This window comes from Balaenoptera acutorostrata, chromosome 3 (genome assembly GCF_949987535.1).
Source record: "Balaenoptera acutorostrata chromosome 3, mBalAcu1.1, whole genome shotgun sequence".
In the NCBI taxonomy this organism is placed as follows: domain Eukaryota; kingdom Metazoa; phylum Chordata; class Mammalia; order Artiodactyla; family Balaenopteridae; genus Balaenoptera; species Balaenoptera acutorostrata.
In genome coordinates, this window is record NC_080066.1 from 148,172,196 (window position 1) to 148,184,687 (window position 12,492).

The 12,492-nt window shown below is 44.3% G+C and overlaps 2 protein-coding genes across 10 annotated transcripts in view; one reads left to right on the forward strand and one right to left on the reverse strand.

The window, feature by feature from the left end:
* DCAF5 (DDB1 and CUL4 associated factor 5) overlaps positions 1–10,175 on the reverse strand; it is a 105,471-nt gene extending 95,296 nt beyond the window's left edge. Inside the window, exon 1 of one of the 3 annotated variants that reach the window (XM_057543725.1) lies at positions 9,807–10,175. In XM_057543725.1, coding sequence (XP_057399708.1) covers positions 9,807–10,020 — 214 coding nt within the window. In that variant the 5' untranslated portion in view covers positions 10,021–10,175. Of the gene's footprint in view, positions 1–8,920; positions 9,072–9,806 lie in introns of those variants that run through there. The other 2 variants (XM_057543727.1, XM_057543726.1) reach the window with 2 other exon arrangements.
* A 109-nt stretch (positions 10,176–10,284) lies between these two features.
* The window catches only part of EXD2 (exonuclease 3'-5' domain containing 2), a 99,202-nt gene continuing 96,994 nt past the window's right edge, over positions 10,285–12,492 (forward strand). For 6 of the 7 annotated variants that reach the window (XM_057543822.1, XM_057543821.1, XM_007184351.2 and 3 more), the window contains exon 1: positions 10,286–10,783. The gene's annotated coding sequence lies outside the window, so the exon portion shown is untranslated. Of the gene's footprint in view, positions 10,784–12,492 lie in introns of all 7 variants that reach the window. The other variant, XM_057543823.1, reaches the window with a different exon arrangement.

The window sequence follows — 12,492 nt, forward strand, 5'->3', positions numbered from 1 at the left end:
TATGTCCAATAAGGATAACAGTACTCTCTGTACCTTAGGAAAGATTCTCTTATAAGTATTAGATGTGATCATGTATGTAAATGTGCCTGACACATATTAAACACCCCCCAAATAATATTTGATATATGAATGACATGCTCAAATATTAGCTATTTTTATTGTTAAACATTTATTTTTATAAACAGTAATGTCTCGAACATCAGGAGGGCCATTCCTAGTTAATTTGGTAGGCACTGGGGAGCACTGTAGATTTTTGAGGGATCAGCAGGGGATATGAGATAATGAGTTAAGCTTTAGGGAGCTTATATTATGTTGGCAGTGGTGACTAATAAGCATTAAAGCTGAAAAGAACAAAAACTTGGGAAGCAGCTATTGGAACCAAATTTTCTACAAAGACCAAGGTAATAGACAAGGTAATAAAAAATCTTTTTTCATTCCTAGAATTCTATTTCACTTCATTTTAACCAGAAACAATGAATTCCAATTTCTATTTTTCCACTAATGCCCTACCTTTTCTCATTACAGAATCCTCAGCAGTCATTTATCAATGCCCTTTCTTGATTCTTTAGCAGTTAATTAATGCAATTAATACAAAACCTTCAAATCCCCTTATCTTTCTAGATAATAAGTAACACTGGCTATTTTCCAAGTGGCAAATAAGACATACGAAGTGCTTAGCAGAGGGCCTGGCACACATTATCTGCTAAATAAGTGTGAAAAAAAATAACCCTTAGAGTTATTATTGAGATTAAAGAGGCAGACATAGTGTGTTCTCATTAAATATTTTTAACGAATAAACATAAGATACCTATGTAAAGCAAGTTATTCACAGCAAAACAGAGAAATACAAGTTATCATCTAAGAGGAGCAACTAGAGTTGGACATGTGCTCAGGAACTGCTAACAGTCAGTTTTCAGTTCTTCAGAAGAGCTCTAAAAAGGCTGCCTGTCCTATAAGAAAAGGGACAGAAAAACATAAAAAGGCAACCTGGAAACAGCACTTGCCTAGAAGCAATGAGCCCTACTTAACAGTCCTCACTGCCAAAGACTAACCAAGCAGCTCTGAACAAGTCACCTTTCTACTTCTCCACTCCCTTTTCCATAAAATGAAGATCTTTCCATCTCTCTGATTCCATGAGAAAGAAGAAATAAAAAAAGGTTACCTAATGTAGTTATTTCCCAAGCTTCAGTTAATCGTGATCACCTTTTGATTTCTGCCATATCCACACAACACAGTCACCATTATTTTACTTTAAACTGACTTTTTAAAATTTAGCCTTGCCTTAAGCAATAAATCCATGAAAGCTATTATATATATGCTAGTTAACTTTTCTAACATGTATAAAATAAATGTGCTATTAAAATGTAAATATTCATTCAAAGATCACCTAAAATCAGCTTATGTACGCACACTTTGGCAAACAGTAACCTAAATCCTTGTAACTTAAAATCAAAAATTTTAGAGAAAACAGAATTAAGTAGAAAAGAAATGTAATTTCACATCACCACAATAATCTAAGAGTTAATCCTAATAGATCAATATTCAGTTCTTAAATTATAAGAGACAATACTTTTAATATAATGTGGGGCACCAAAAACTGAAAACAAAATCAATTCCTTCTTAACCTACATAATCTTTATTTGAATTAGGATTTTGGTTCCTTTAAGGGTGTCTTTAATTCCACCCTTGAGTATTTAAATTCAGACTAAAACAATAGGAAAAGCAATTCTTTCTTGAAACCATGAAAAAGAAAAAAAAAATCAAAATTAAGAACTGTTTATAAGCAATGAAAGTGCTCTTCACCTTGCTCAATGCATGAGAAAATAAATGCACCCACTTCTTAACTCAGAATTCAGAAAGCAGTACCCCTTTGTCCCAAGTTTTACTGGTGAATAAAGTTTCCCTGATCTAAATGATTCCAACTGTACTTTACAACCAAATCTATCAATAATCAGTGAATGAGCACACACTTGTACCTGGACTGACACCTCCCTTCAATGTGTGGCCAGGATACATAACTGAGAGCTACTGCTCTTCTTCAGAACTCTTAGTATATCATAAATGTAAGTCAAGTCAGTGATGATCCTTTGAACAACACTGAACACATAAAGACAAGTTTTTGAGGTACTTATAATGTCTAATGAGACTGGTGGTCATCAGTTAAACCTCACTAGGTATTTTTTAAAGTGGAAGTGACAAACCCAGGCATAACTCTAAATTTGCCAATTTTTGATAGATATCAATTAGCTGACTGAAGAACAAGTGGGAAAAATAATGTGTATCTGTAAATATCCATGTTACCTTATCCTTATGACATGATCTCTGTAATTTATCACAGCAATGTCCTCCAAGGCCATCTCTACAAGCGACCTTTCTTTCCCACTAAAAATCAAAGACAAGGGGACTTTTGCTATATTAAGTACTACAAACCAAACAAAAATCCAGTATCTATTAAAGTATCATAAAGCAGAAGAGAACATTTTTAAAGGATCATGCACTGTTAGAATTGAGAAGTAAATGTTCTGAAAATACAAGCTTAAGAGTATGATTTATATCTGATTCATCATCTCTGTACTTCGCATAGCTCCTGTCTTATAAACAGTATGCGCTCAAAAACTATTTGTTGAACTAATAAATAGTCCAAAGAATAAAATTTAACACCTTCACAGCAATGCATTATCAGTAAACAGAAAAGTCCAGAAGAAAATCCAAGAATTGATTCCCTAATCACCATGTCAAAACGTATGTACTACAAAAGCTTTTTAAAGTCAGAAATCTACCTTGCCACTGGCCATATTTCTCCTGATAAACTAACCCCTGGAAGAATAAATTCATTCTAATTAAACACGTAGAAGTTTTAATAGTCAGACTTCATTTAACTGGTTAAAGTCAAACACTTTACCTGTAGATAATACGCTTTTACATGAGTTTACTTACTAAAAACTGATTCCATAAAATGAAATATAACTAGTGATTGGGTGACAAGAAATGATCATTAATTAATGGGTTCCAATTAAGCATACAGTTATTATCATAGCTATTATTTGATGCTTAAAATTATGCTTTGATGACAGTATTAGGGTTAAGTTTATTCACAAAGCATTTCTAACAGTTCCCCTCATTGAGATCATTCTCAATTTTTCACATTGTACTGTGCCATGTGCAATGAATGTTAGATGCTCAAGTGTAAAACTCCTATAAGCGTTTTGTGAGGTTCAAGTTAAACAACAACAGTAATAACAGTTGCAGCAGCAGTAGCAACCAGAGCAACAGCATGGTCTAGGCCCTTGTGCTAAAAACTTTACATGTGTTATTTCATTCAATCCTCACCACAACCCTGTGAGATGTATCACTGTCCTTATTATATGACTCAATCTCTCTATATAACTGTGGATACTTATAGCCCATATGAATATGGGAGACCCATATGAAATAGAAATAGGACTAAATAGTGAGTCCAATTATAAATATTATGCCCAAGTAATTGAATGCCTCTCCCCATTCACAACTCCTACTTAATTAACACTTTGAAATAGTATAGTTGCTGATGCTATCTGTAAAGCTTCTGAGGGTGCTTTTTCTACATTTAGTCATAAGCATTAAAAAAGAAATCATAATCTCTCACTGTAACTCAAAACTTCACACTATGGGCTATTAATCTGCTAGTGCTACAAGTTCCAATGCCTTAAACATCAATTCAGGGTAAATAATATTACAGCAACTCTTATCCCAAAGAGCTGAATATTTTTATTTACTGCTAAGATTCTATTTACAAAAACCATTTATAAGATATAAGAAAGCAGGGCTTCCCTGGTGGCGCAGTGGTTGAGAATCTGCCTGCCAATGCAGGGGACACGGGTTCGAGCCCTGGTCTGGGAAGATCCCACATGCCACGGAGCAACTGGGCCCGTGAGCCACAATTACTGAGCCTGCGCGTCTGGAGCCTGTGCTCCGCAACAAGAGAGGCCGCGATGGTGAGAGGCCCGTGCACCGCGATGAAGAGTAGTCCCCACTTGCCGCAACTAGAGAAAGCCCTTGCACAGAAACGAAGACTCAACACAGTCATAAATAAATAAATAAATAAATAAAAGAACGTGAATTTCTTAAAAAAAAAAAAAAAGATATAAGAAAGCAGAGAGTTACATATACAGAGCTACACTCTTTTTTTTTGGCTGTGCCTTGCAGCTTGTGGGATCTTAGTTCCCCAACCAGGGACTGAACCTGACCCCCGCAGTGAAAGCGCTGAGTCCTAACCACTGGACCGCCAGGGAATTCCCCCAGAGCTACATTCTGATTGGTCTAGCAGTCAGATCACAAGAAGATGTTCATCTGCTTCCCCAAGAGAAAATAAAAAAGACTTTTAAGCAAACATATTTCCATTCTAGGGAAAAGGAGAAACCTAAGAGGAAGCAATGGAGGCAATTTAAAGAAAGAATCAGATGCAACCAAAGACTTAAAAGGTAAACCCAGGCTATCCCCTAAATACGTGTACTAGCATAAACTCCTTGATGGTGTTAGGATCTCTTGTAAGTAGCACTTCAACATGCAATGTTGTTCCTTATCTCTCAAAGAACTAACACCGTAAATATTCTAAGATAAGACTGCATCAGGCATAAGCTGTCCTTTATAGAGTAATAATGTTCACCCAAACCCATATAGTTCACAAAGTACCTTCACATATGACATTTCATTGAACAGACCTCCTTGTTAGGTAGTGAGGGCAATTTGTTAATCCCGTTTACTGATGAGGAATGAAGGAACTTGCCTAAATTCGTACAATCTGTGACTGGTAGAGCCTCCAACATATCACGTGACGCCAAATCCCAGGCTCTTTCCCCACCATATTGTGCCTCCTCATTCCACATCAAAAAAATCACAAAACTATCCTGTCTGCCCCATTTGCACATGTCCATTACCAGCACTGTAAGAACAAGTGTCAGCTAATAATGAAACCACAAGTTATAAGTACAAAGGGGAAAGAAAACAAACTCAGCATTTTTTCTGAGAGGCTGGGAACTCTGTTCAGTACCCAATCTAAACTTTGCCTAATGTAGCTGTCACAACAGCCCTTCAGGTGGGTGCTGGTATTCCCATTGCTTACATCGGGAAAGAGAGGCTTAGCAACTTGACTAAGGTCACACATTAAATGACACAGCAGTGATTTTAACCATGTGTATGCTATACCATACTGCCTTACATGATATCACAGTAATGCCCCTTTCAGCAATAAAGAAAAATACTTTTTAGGTTAAAATACTTTTGTATTTCAAAATGTCAAAAAAACATCCTCCCACTTGTTGCTGTCACACACTCACTTCCCAGCTGAGCACCTTTTCTCCTTCCTGGTTTTCTCTGCTTTACTCTTAATATCTGCTGGCCTCATTGTGCCCTGGAAAAGGGGCTAGCTGTTAGAACAAAAAAGCAATGATGTATCCTTAACAAACAGCATTTTATAAGGCCATAGGAATCATGCAAATATTATTTTTGGCCTAGGTCTAAGTTAATTATATCAAATAGTGTGTGTCAGGGAATTCCCTGGCGGTCCAGTGGTTAGGACTCGGCACTTTCACTGCTGTGGCCCCGGGTGCAATCCCTGATAGGAGAACTAAGATCCCATAGGCCAAGCTGTGCGGCTAAATAAATAAAATTAAAAGAACAAAAAAAGACAAAACAAAAACAAAACAAACAAAAAACCCCAAATAGTGTGTCAGTTACAAGAAACATGAGCCTGCCCAAACAATTAGAAAATGAAAACAGTGAGCAAACTATGGACAATCTATCATTTTAAAAAATTGTTTTTCTTCCAGTTTTGATATATAATTGACATACAGCACTGTATAAGTTTAAGGTGTACAGCGTAATGATTTGGCTTACATACATCATGAAATGATAATCACAGTAAGTTTACTGAATTCACTCTCTCATAGATACAAACTTACAGAAATAGAAAAAAATTTTCCTTGTGATGAGAACTCGAAGGATTTACTCTCTTAACTTTCATATATAACATACAGCAGTGTTAATGATATTTATCATGTTGTACATTATACATTTCATCCCTAGTACCTGTTTGTCTTAACTGGAAGTTTGTACCTTCTGACTGCCTTCATCCAATTCCCCTGCCACCGGCCCAACCCCCCGCCCCCTCCTCTGGTAACCACAAATCTGATCTGCTTTTCTGTGGAACAAACTATCACTTCAATCACCACTTTCAAGAGCTTTAACCAATCCAGACAAGATACAAGCACTACAACAAAATGCATAAAAGTAATCTCATTACCATCCTGGAGTCTGGCCTCCCACCACATTTTTGGTGAAACATTAGGGATTGACAGCATTAGCCTCAAAATACCATGTGCTCCTCCCCTCAGGTGTTAACTGCTAAAGGACAATGATAGATAAGATGTAAACACCTTAAACAGTTTTAAATTTGGGAAGATTATTGAAGAACTTCCCAGAACAAAATTTAATTAGCTTTAACAAGTAAAGGTGTATTTATGACTCCCAGAGGGGGCTTCCTTATCTGAAGCGAACAGGAGGAACTTTCTGTTGCATAAGTTGTACTCATACTAGACGGTGAATAAGCTAATAAGGCTTTTAACCAAAACTCTACCGTTCAGGGAACAAGTAAGAAAAGCTAACACTAGCTGAGCTAAACTGGAAGGGCAGGTGAAAAAGCCTACTGGAAGACTAGGAACAAGGACAGGAGTAGATAAAAAGGAAACAGGAAGAACTAAGCTAGAGGAAGCATGAGGGGAAGGAGGAGGAGTAAGGGGCAAAGAAAGTTGGAACCCAGGAAGTACTGATGGAGATGGGCAACTCAAGCCTAGGAAAGAGGAAATGAATGCCTAGAACCAGAAGGTTTACCAGAGCCTGCCTGTGGAAAGGACCCTGCTCCTCTATAGACTAAAATTAAGATAAAGGAAATGAACTGGTCAAGTCTAGAGAAAATTGGGTTCATTTAAGACATGGGGGAAGGTACTACACAAGGATAACTGGTAGAGAATGGAGGCAACTTTTTAGCACCTTTAAAAAAGTGTTAATGGGGACTTCCCTGGTGGTCCAGTGGGTAAGACTCCACCCTCCCAATGCAGGCGGCCGGGTTCATCCCTGGTCGGGGAACTAGAAGCGGCAACTGGGACTCAGCGCAGCCCAAATAAACAAATATGTATATTTTAAAAGTGTTAATGAACTTTAAATAGATGAAATGTATGGCATGTGAATTATATCTTAATAAACCTGTTATTTTTTTTTTAAAGGGCAGTTTAATATGGATACATGGGAGCCATTTTTTTTTTAAGTATTTGTTTATTTATTTATGGCTGTGTTGGGTCTTCGTTTCTGTGCGAGGGCTTTCTCTAGTTGTGGCAAGCGGGGGCCACTCTTCATCGCGGTGCGCGGGCCTCTCACTATCGCGGCCTCTCTTGTTGCGGAGCACAGGCTCCAGAAGCGCAGGCTCAGTAATTGTGGCTCACGGGCCCAGTTGCTCCGCGGCATGTGGGATCTTCCCAGACCAGGGCTCGAACCCGTGTCCCCTGCATTATTGGCAGGCAGATTCTCAACCACTGCGCCACCAGGGAAGCCCCTAAATCTGTTATTTTTAAAAAGCGTCGCAGATGTAGAGAACGGACTTGAGGACAGAGGGAGGGGGAAGGGTAAGCTGGGACAAAGTGAGAGAGTGGCATGGACATATATACACTACCAAATGTAAAATAGATGGCTAGTGGGAAGCAGCCGCATAGCACAGGGAGATCAGCATAGCACAGGGAGATCAGCTCGGTGCTTTGTGACCACCTAGAGGGGTGGGATAGGGAGGGTGGGACAGAGATGCAAGAGGGAGGAGATATGAGGATATATGTATATATATAGTTGATTCACTTTGTTATAAAGCAGAAACTAACACACCACTGTAAAGCAATTAAACTCCAATAAAGATGTTTAAAATAAATAAAAAGCGTGTTAAATTGAGCAATGTATGACCGCGTTTATGATTTAATCAACACGATTAGCTCAGTCTGTAATAGCACCCCCCAAATTCCCTCACCCTGTAGGGTGCATTTACTTGTGTCTGGGAACATGTCTGTTGGAATACATCAGTCTGGGAAGGAGACAGGAGTATGATGAATACAGAAGTAGCAGCAGGGGGAAAAACTGGGAGCTCTGTAAAGAGCTCTTCCCCCATCTTTGCCCCTGGAATTTTCGGCCCTGTGGGGGAAGGAAGCTTTTGTTTGGGGTATGCCTCGAAGTGGAATATCAGATTTCTTCAGATGATCTAGGACCAAAATCTACCTAGTCAAAGAGAAAACGATCTCAAGTGGAAAAGTCAAGTCAGTCCTGGAGAAACCCCAGAAGGTTTATCATGAAATGATCACAAGTCTTATCTGTTACCCCCAAATTGGACTGCACGCCCCGTGTCACTTCCGAATGTTACTCGCGAAGAAAACGGATGCTTTGCCATGATCCCAGAAGTTTCTGGCGAGCTGCCCACTGACGTAAATTAGAAAACCATTCGGGGACCGGCCTGGGTGAAGCGAAGCGCCACGTCCAGCGCTGGGCTCCCCCTTCCTTCCTCTCGATATAGGAAAAGGGACGGGGTAGGGAGGGCAGAAGGCGAGCGGGAACGCCAGATCAGCCGTCTTCGCCCTCCTCCCCTGAGCCGGGTTTCGGGGAGCCGCCCCCAGCGTAACCCATCCCCACTCGCCAGCCGTGGGCCCGCGACCCCCGTGATGAGGGCGGCGGCGGCGAGCGCCCCCACGGGCGGCAGGCGCACCTCCCCCGAAGCAGCTATCGCCGCCACCCGCCCGGCCCCGGCCTCCCCGGGAGCAATAGGCTATCGATTCAGCTGCCTGTCGCTAGGAGCCCCGGGAGAGCGAGGCCTACACCGCCCGGCCGGAGCGCCGGCCTCGATTTCGCCACTTACCCAACACCGCAGGGGGAGCCGGGGGGCAACCAAGCCCAGCTGGGCGGGAGGAGGAGGCGCGGAGACCACCTGCAACGGCAGGCGCGGGGAAAGGGGGTGCGGGCTCGGGGCTCCAGCCAACAAGTCTCCCGGGGTCGTCCACCCCCCCCCACCCCCTGCCTCGCAAGTTGCGCATTCAAGTTCAGGCTGGTGCCCCTTGGCCTCCAGAGCCCTCGGCACTCCCAAATCCATAAGAAAAACAAGACACGGAAGAGGCCACCCCAGGACCCGAGGAGATGGTGCTGGGCCCCTGAGGGCGACGAGGGGGCGGCCCAAGGGAACCCGCTCATCACCTCCCCTCCGTTCACCCGGAGTCGCAGCCGCGACCCCTCCGGCGGCCGACCCTGTCACCGCCCGGACCCCGGCCCCAAGGCCCCTTCCCGGGACGCCGGAGACAGGGGCTCGAGCTCCCCCACGCCGCCCCCGGCATCCGGCGTGCCTCGGCCTCCTCCCCCACCAAATCGCTCAAATGCCCCCAGCACCTTTTAAAGTACGCGGAGGAAGAGTTTCCCATCAAACTTTGTCAAGCGGTAACCTCGCCCCTCTCCCCGACCCACACTTCCACCGCAGTCATGAGGAGAGATCACTTTACACTTGGGATAAAGCGAATTAAGGACCTGTCAACCATTTTAGGTCTTTTTTATAGAAGACATCCTCTCCTTCCCCTCTCTCCCTCCCTCCCCCGCCAGGGTTTTAATTTGACACCCACCTTCCCACCGCCGAAGGGGGGGGGGTTGAGGAGGGAGGGGGTGGGGACGGAGGGCAGGAGGAGGGTGGCGAGGGAAAGCGGAAAGGGGAGGTTGGAAGGGGGCCGGGAGGCGCGGGGAGGGGAAGGGGGTTGATTTACCTGAGACCAGCCACTGGCCTCCATTGTTGGAGAATTCAATGGCATTGACACAGCCGAAGTGGCCCAGGAGGTCCTTCTTGTAGAGGTTTCTGCAGCCTCGCAGGCGTCTCCTCTGAAAGTCCTGAGTGAGCAGGGGGTCCCCATGCAAGCCCCGCTGGGACAAGAAGCCCACCACTGACCTCATGCTGCCCCCCAGGCCAGCTCTCCTCTTCATGCTGGAACCGCCGCCGCCGCCGCCGCCGCCGCTCGCGCCGCCGCCCCTCCCTCGGCCTCACGCGCGGCCGGCGCTCTCCCCCCACCCGACCCTCCCCCCGCGCTGCGATCCGGATGGTTCTTTAACCAGCCATAGCAGACGGAGCGAGGTGTGCAGACACTCGGTGGCGTTCGCGGCTTCCTGACGGTCCCCTCCCTCCCCTTCCCCCTCCCCTAGGCTCCTCCCTCTCCTCCTCCGCCTCCTCCAGCAGCTGATCCTCAGCTGCGGCCGCGCTTCCGCGAAGCGCGCGGCCCTTCCGCCGGCGGCGGCGGCGGGGGCCAGGGAACGCGGGTGGCGGCGGCCCCTCCCCCGCCACGGGTTGAGGGCAGGAAGAACTCGGGCGGCTGGCCTCTAGACCGCGGGCGGCGGCTCGGCTTTCCCGCCGCAGCTCCTCCCCGCGCGAGGAGCGGGGTCGCTCTGGGCGGAGGCCGGGCTGCACCCCCTGAGCGGTGCACTCTGTGAAGTTGGAGGCGCGCAACGATCAAAGTGGCCGCGGGGCTGCGGACTCGCCTTCCTGCACCGGAGGCCGGCTGTCCATCGCCGCGGCGAGTGTGTTCCCGGCTCTTTATTTTCCGGTCCGGAAAATGCAGCCCGAGGTGGCAAAGCGGTGGAGGGAGGACTGCGGGCAGAGGCTCCGGTTGTTCTCCCTCAGTTCGCCTCATCCTTGGCCCGCCCGAGCCCTGTCCAAAGGAAAGGAACCAGGAGTTAGGACTGGACACTCGGGGTAAGGTTGCTGGGGGCCCCCCAAAGAAAGTTTTGACACTACCCCCGCCCCATCCAGTTTCCTAATTTTCCCTTCTTCCAGCCATTCAGTGAAAAAGGCTAAACTGGGTTCCATCGGTTAGATGATGAAGTGGTATATGGGGAAAAAAGCGGGGGGGCGGGGGGAAGGAATTTTTAACTGAAAAGAAAATTGCCAAAACCGAGTTGAGAAAGCTCAGGTAAGCAGAAAGTACTTCTGTTCATTAGTTCCAGGTACGTCTGCAAGACACAAGATGCATTATTCGAAAATAGAAATATATGTTATTTAATTGGGTGCGGTGAGCCCCTCTTCAAGGCCTTGAGTGTGGAGCTCTTAGGCTGTACAGCTGTTAACCAGCAGCTGCGTTCCAGGCCAGAAGTAGCTGCACTACAGTCGTCTGGGAGCCCCCGCGGTGACCCCAGTGAGGAGACAGGGTGTTAAGTGCCTTGGAATATTATTTCCCTAAACAGGAAAATGTGTAATACTTTCTTTTAAAAAGTTTAATTCTCAGGATGCTTCATAGTGTTTCTTCATCATAATAGCACCATAAAGATCAGTAGTGGTATACCAGCTTGATTATAACCAACATCTTTTCTTCATAGCAATGTCTTAATGTGTAATTAAGCATGTATTTTTGTGATTATATCAGCATGTTCCCCCTATACGTTCTCTGAGAGCAGGGACCATGCCTATTCTGCTCATGGGTATATGGCCAGATCTAGCACATGCTGGAACTGAGTAGCCACTCAAATATTTGTTGAATACATGAATGAAGTCAGGGAAAGGGGAAGAATTAGGAGGGGAAGGTAATGCATCAGTGTCAGATGCATTGGGTTTGAGGTATCTGTGCTTCATTCCAGTGGAGATGATTTCAAAGCCAGTTTCCCATCTCACTGTTCCTTTGCTTGACCTACTCAGTCCACACATTCAAAAACAGGGAGCCCTCTGGCTCCTTCCAATTAATAGGACATCATTTATACCTACTTTATTTTGCCTGGGGTGGGGTGGATGTGCACAGTAATGATGTGGTTGAAGTGGCCTTTACTGTGGCAATATACGACACCCTCCTCTCCCCTCTCAAGCACATACTTCTTCTCCACAATTTTAAATATGACTCGCTTTTCCCCAATCCCTGGAATAACTGTCCCATTTATCTCAGCCTAAAAATAGACCAGGATCCGATCACAAGCCAGCCCAATTCTAGGACCTTGCTGGAAACTTCCTTAACTGTTCAGTGACCAGCCAGGACAGAAATGTAGGGACCTCTCAGTCTGTTTATATCCTACTGCTAGTCTGGGCAGCTTTTTGTAAGGAGAGTGCAGAAAATCTCTCTTATTCATGTAATTAGAGTTGCCAGATAAAATGCAGGATGCCCAGTTCTGTATGAATTTCAGATAAACAATGAATAATTTTTTAGCATAAGTATGTCCCACATAGTATTTGAGATATACTGAAATTATTATTCATTGTTTATCTGAAATTCAAATTTAATTGGACATCATGTATTTTTGTTTGCTAAATCTGGCAACCCTAACGATAATATAACCCAGCTTCAGAAGATCAAGCCCCACCATAGCTGTTTCCTTTTATTATGAATTTGACATAGTCCCTTGTGTCATTTATTGCAAACTAATAATGTTGTACATAACTATATAACACAAACATTTAATTAACTTCAATGACCATATGAG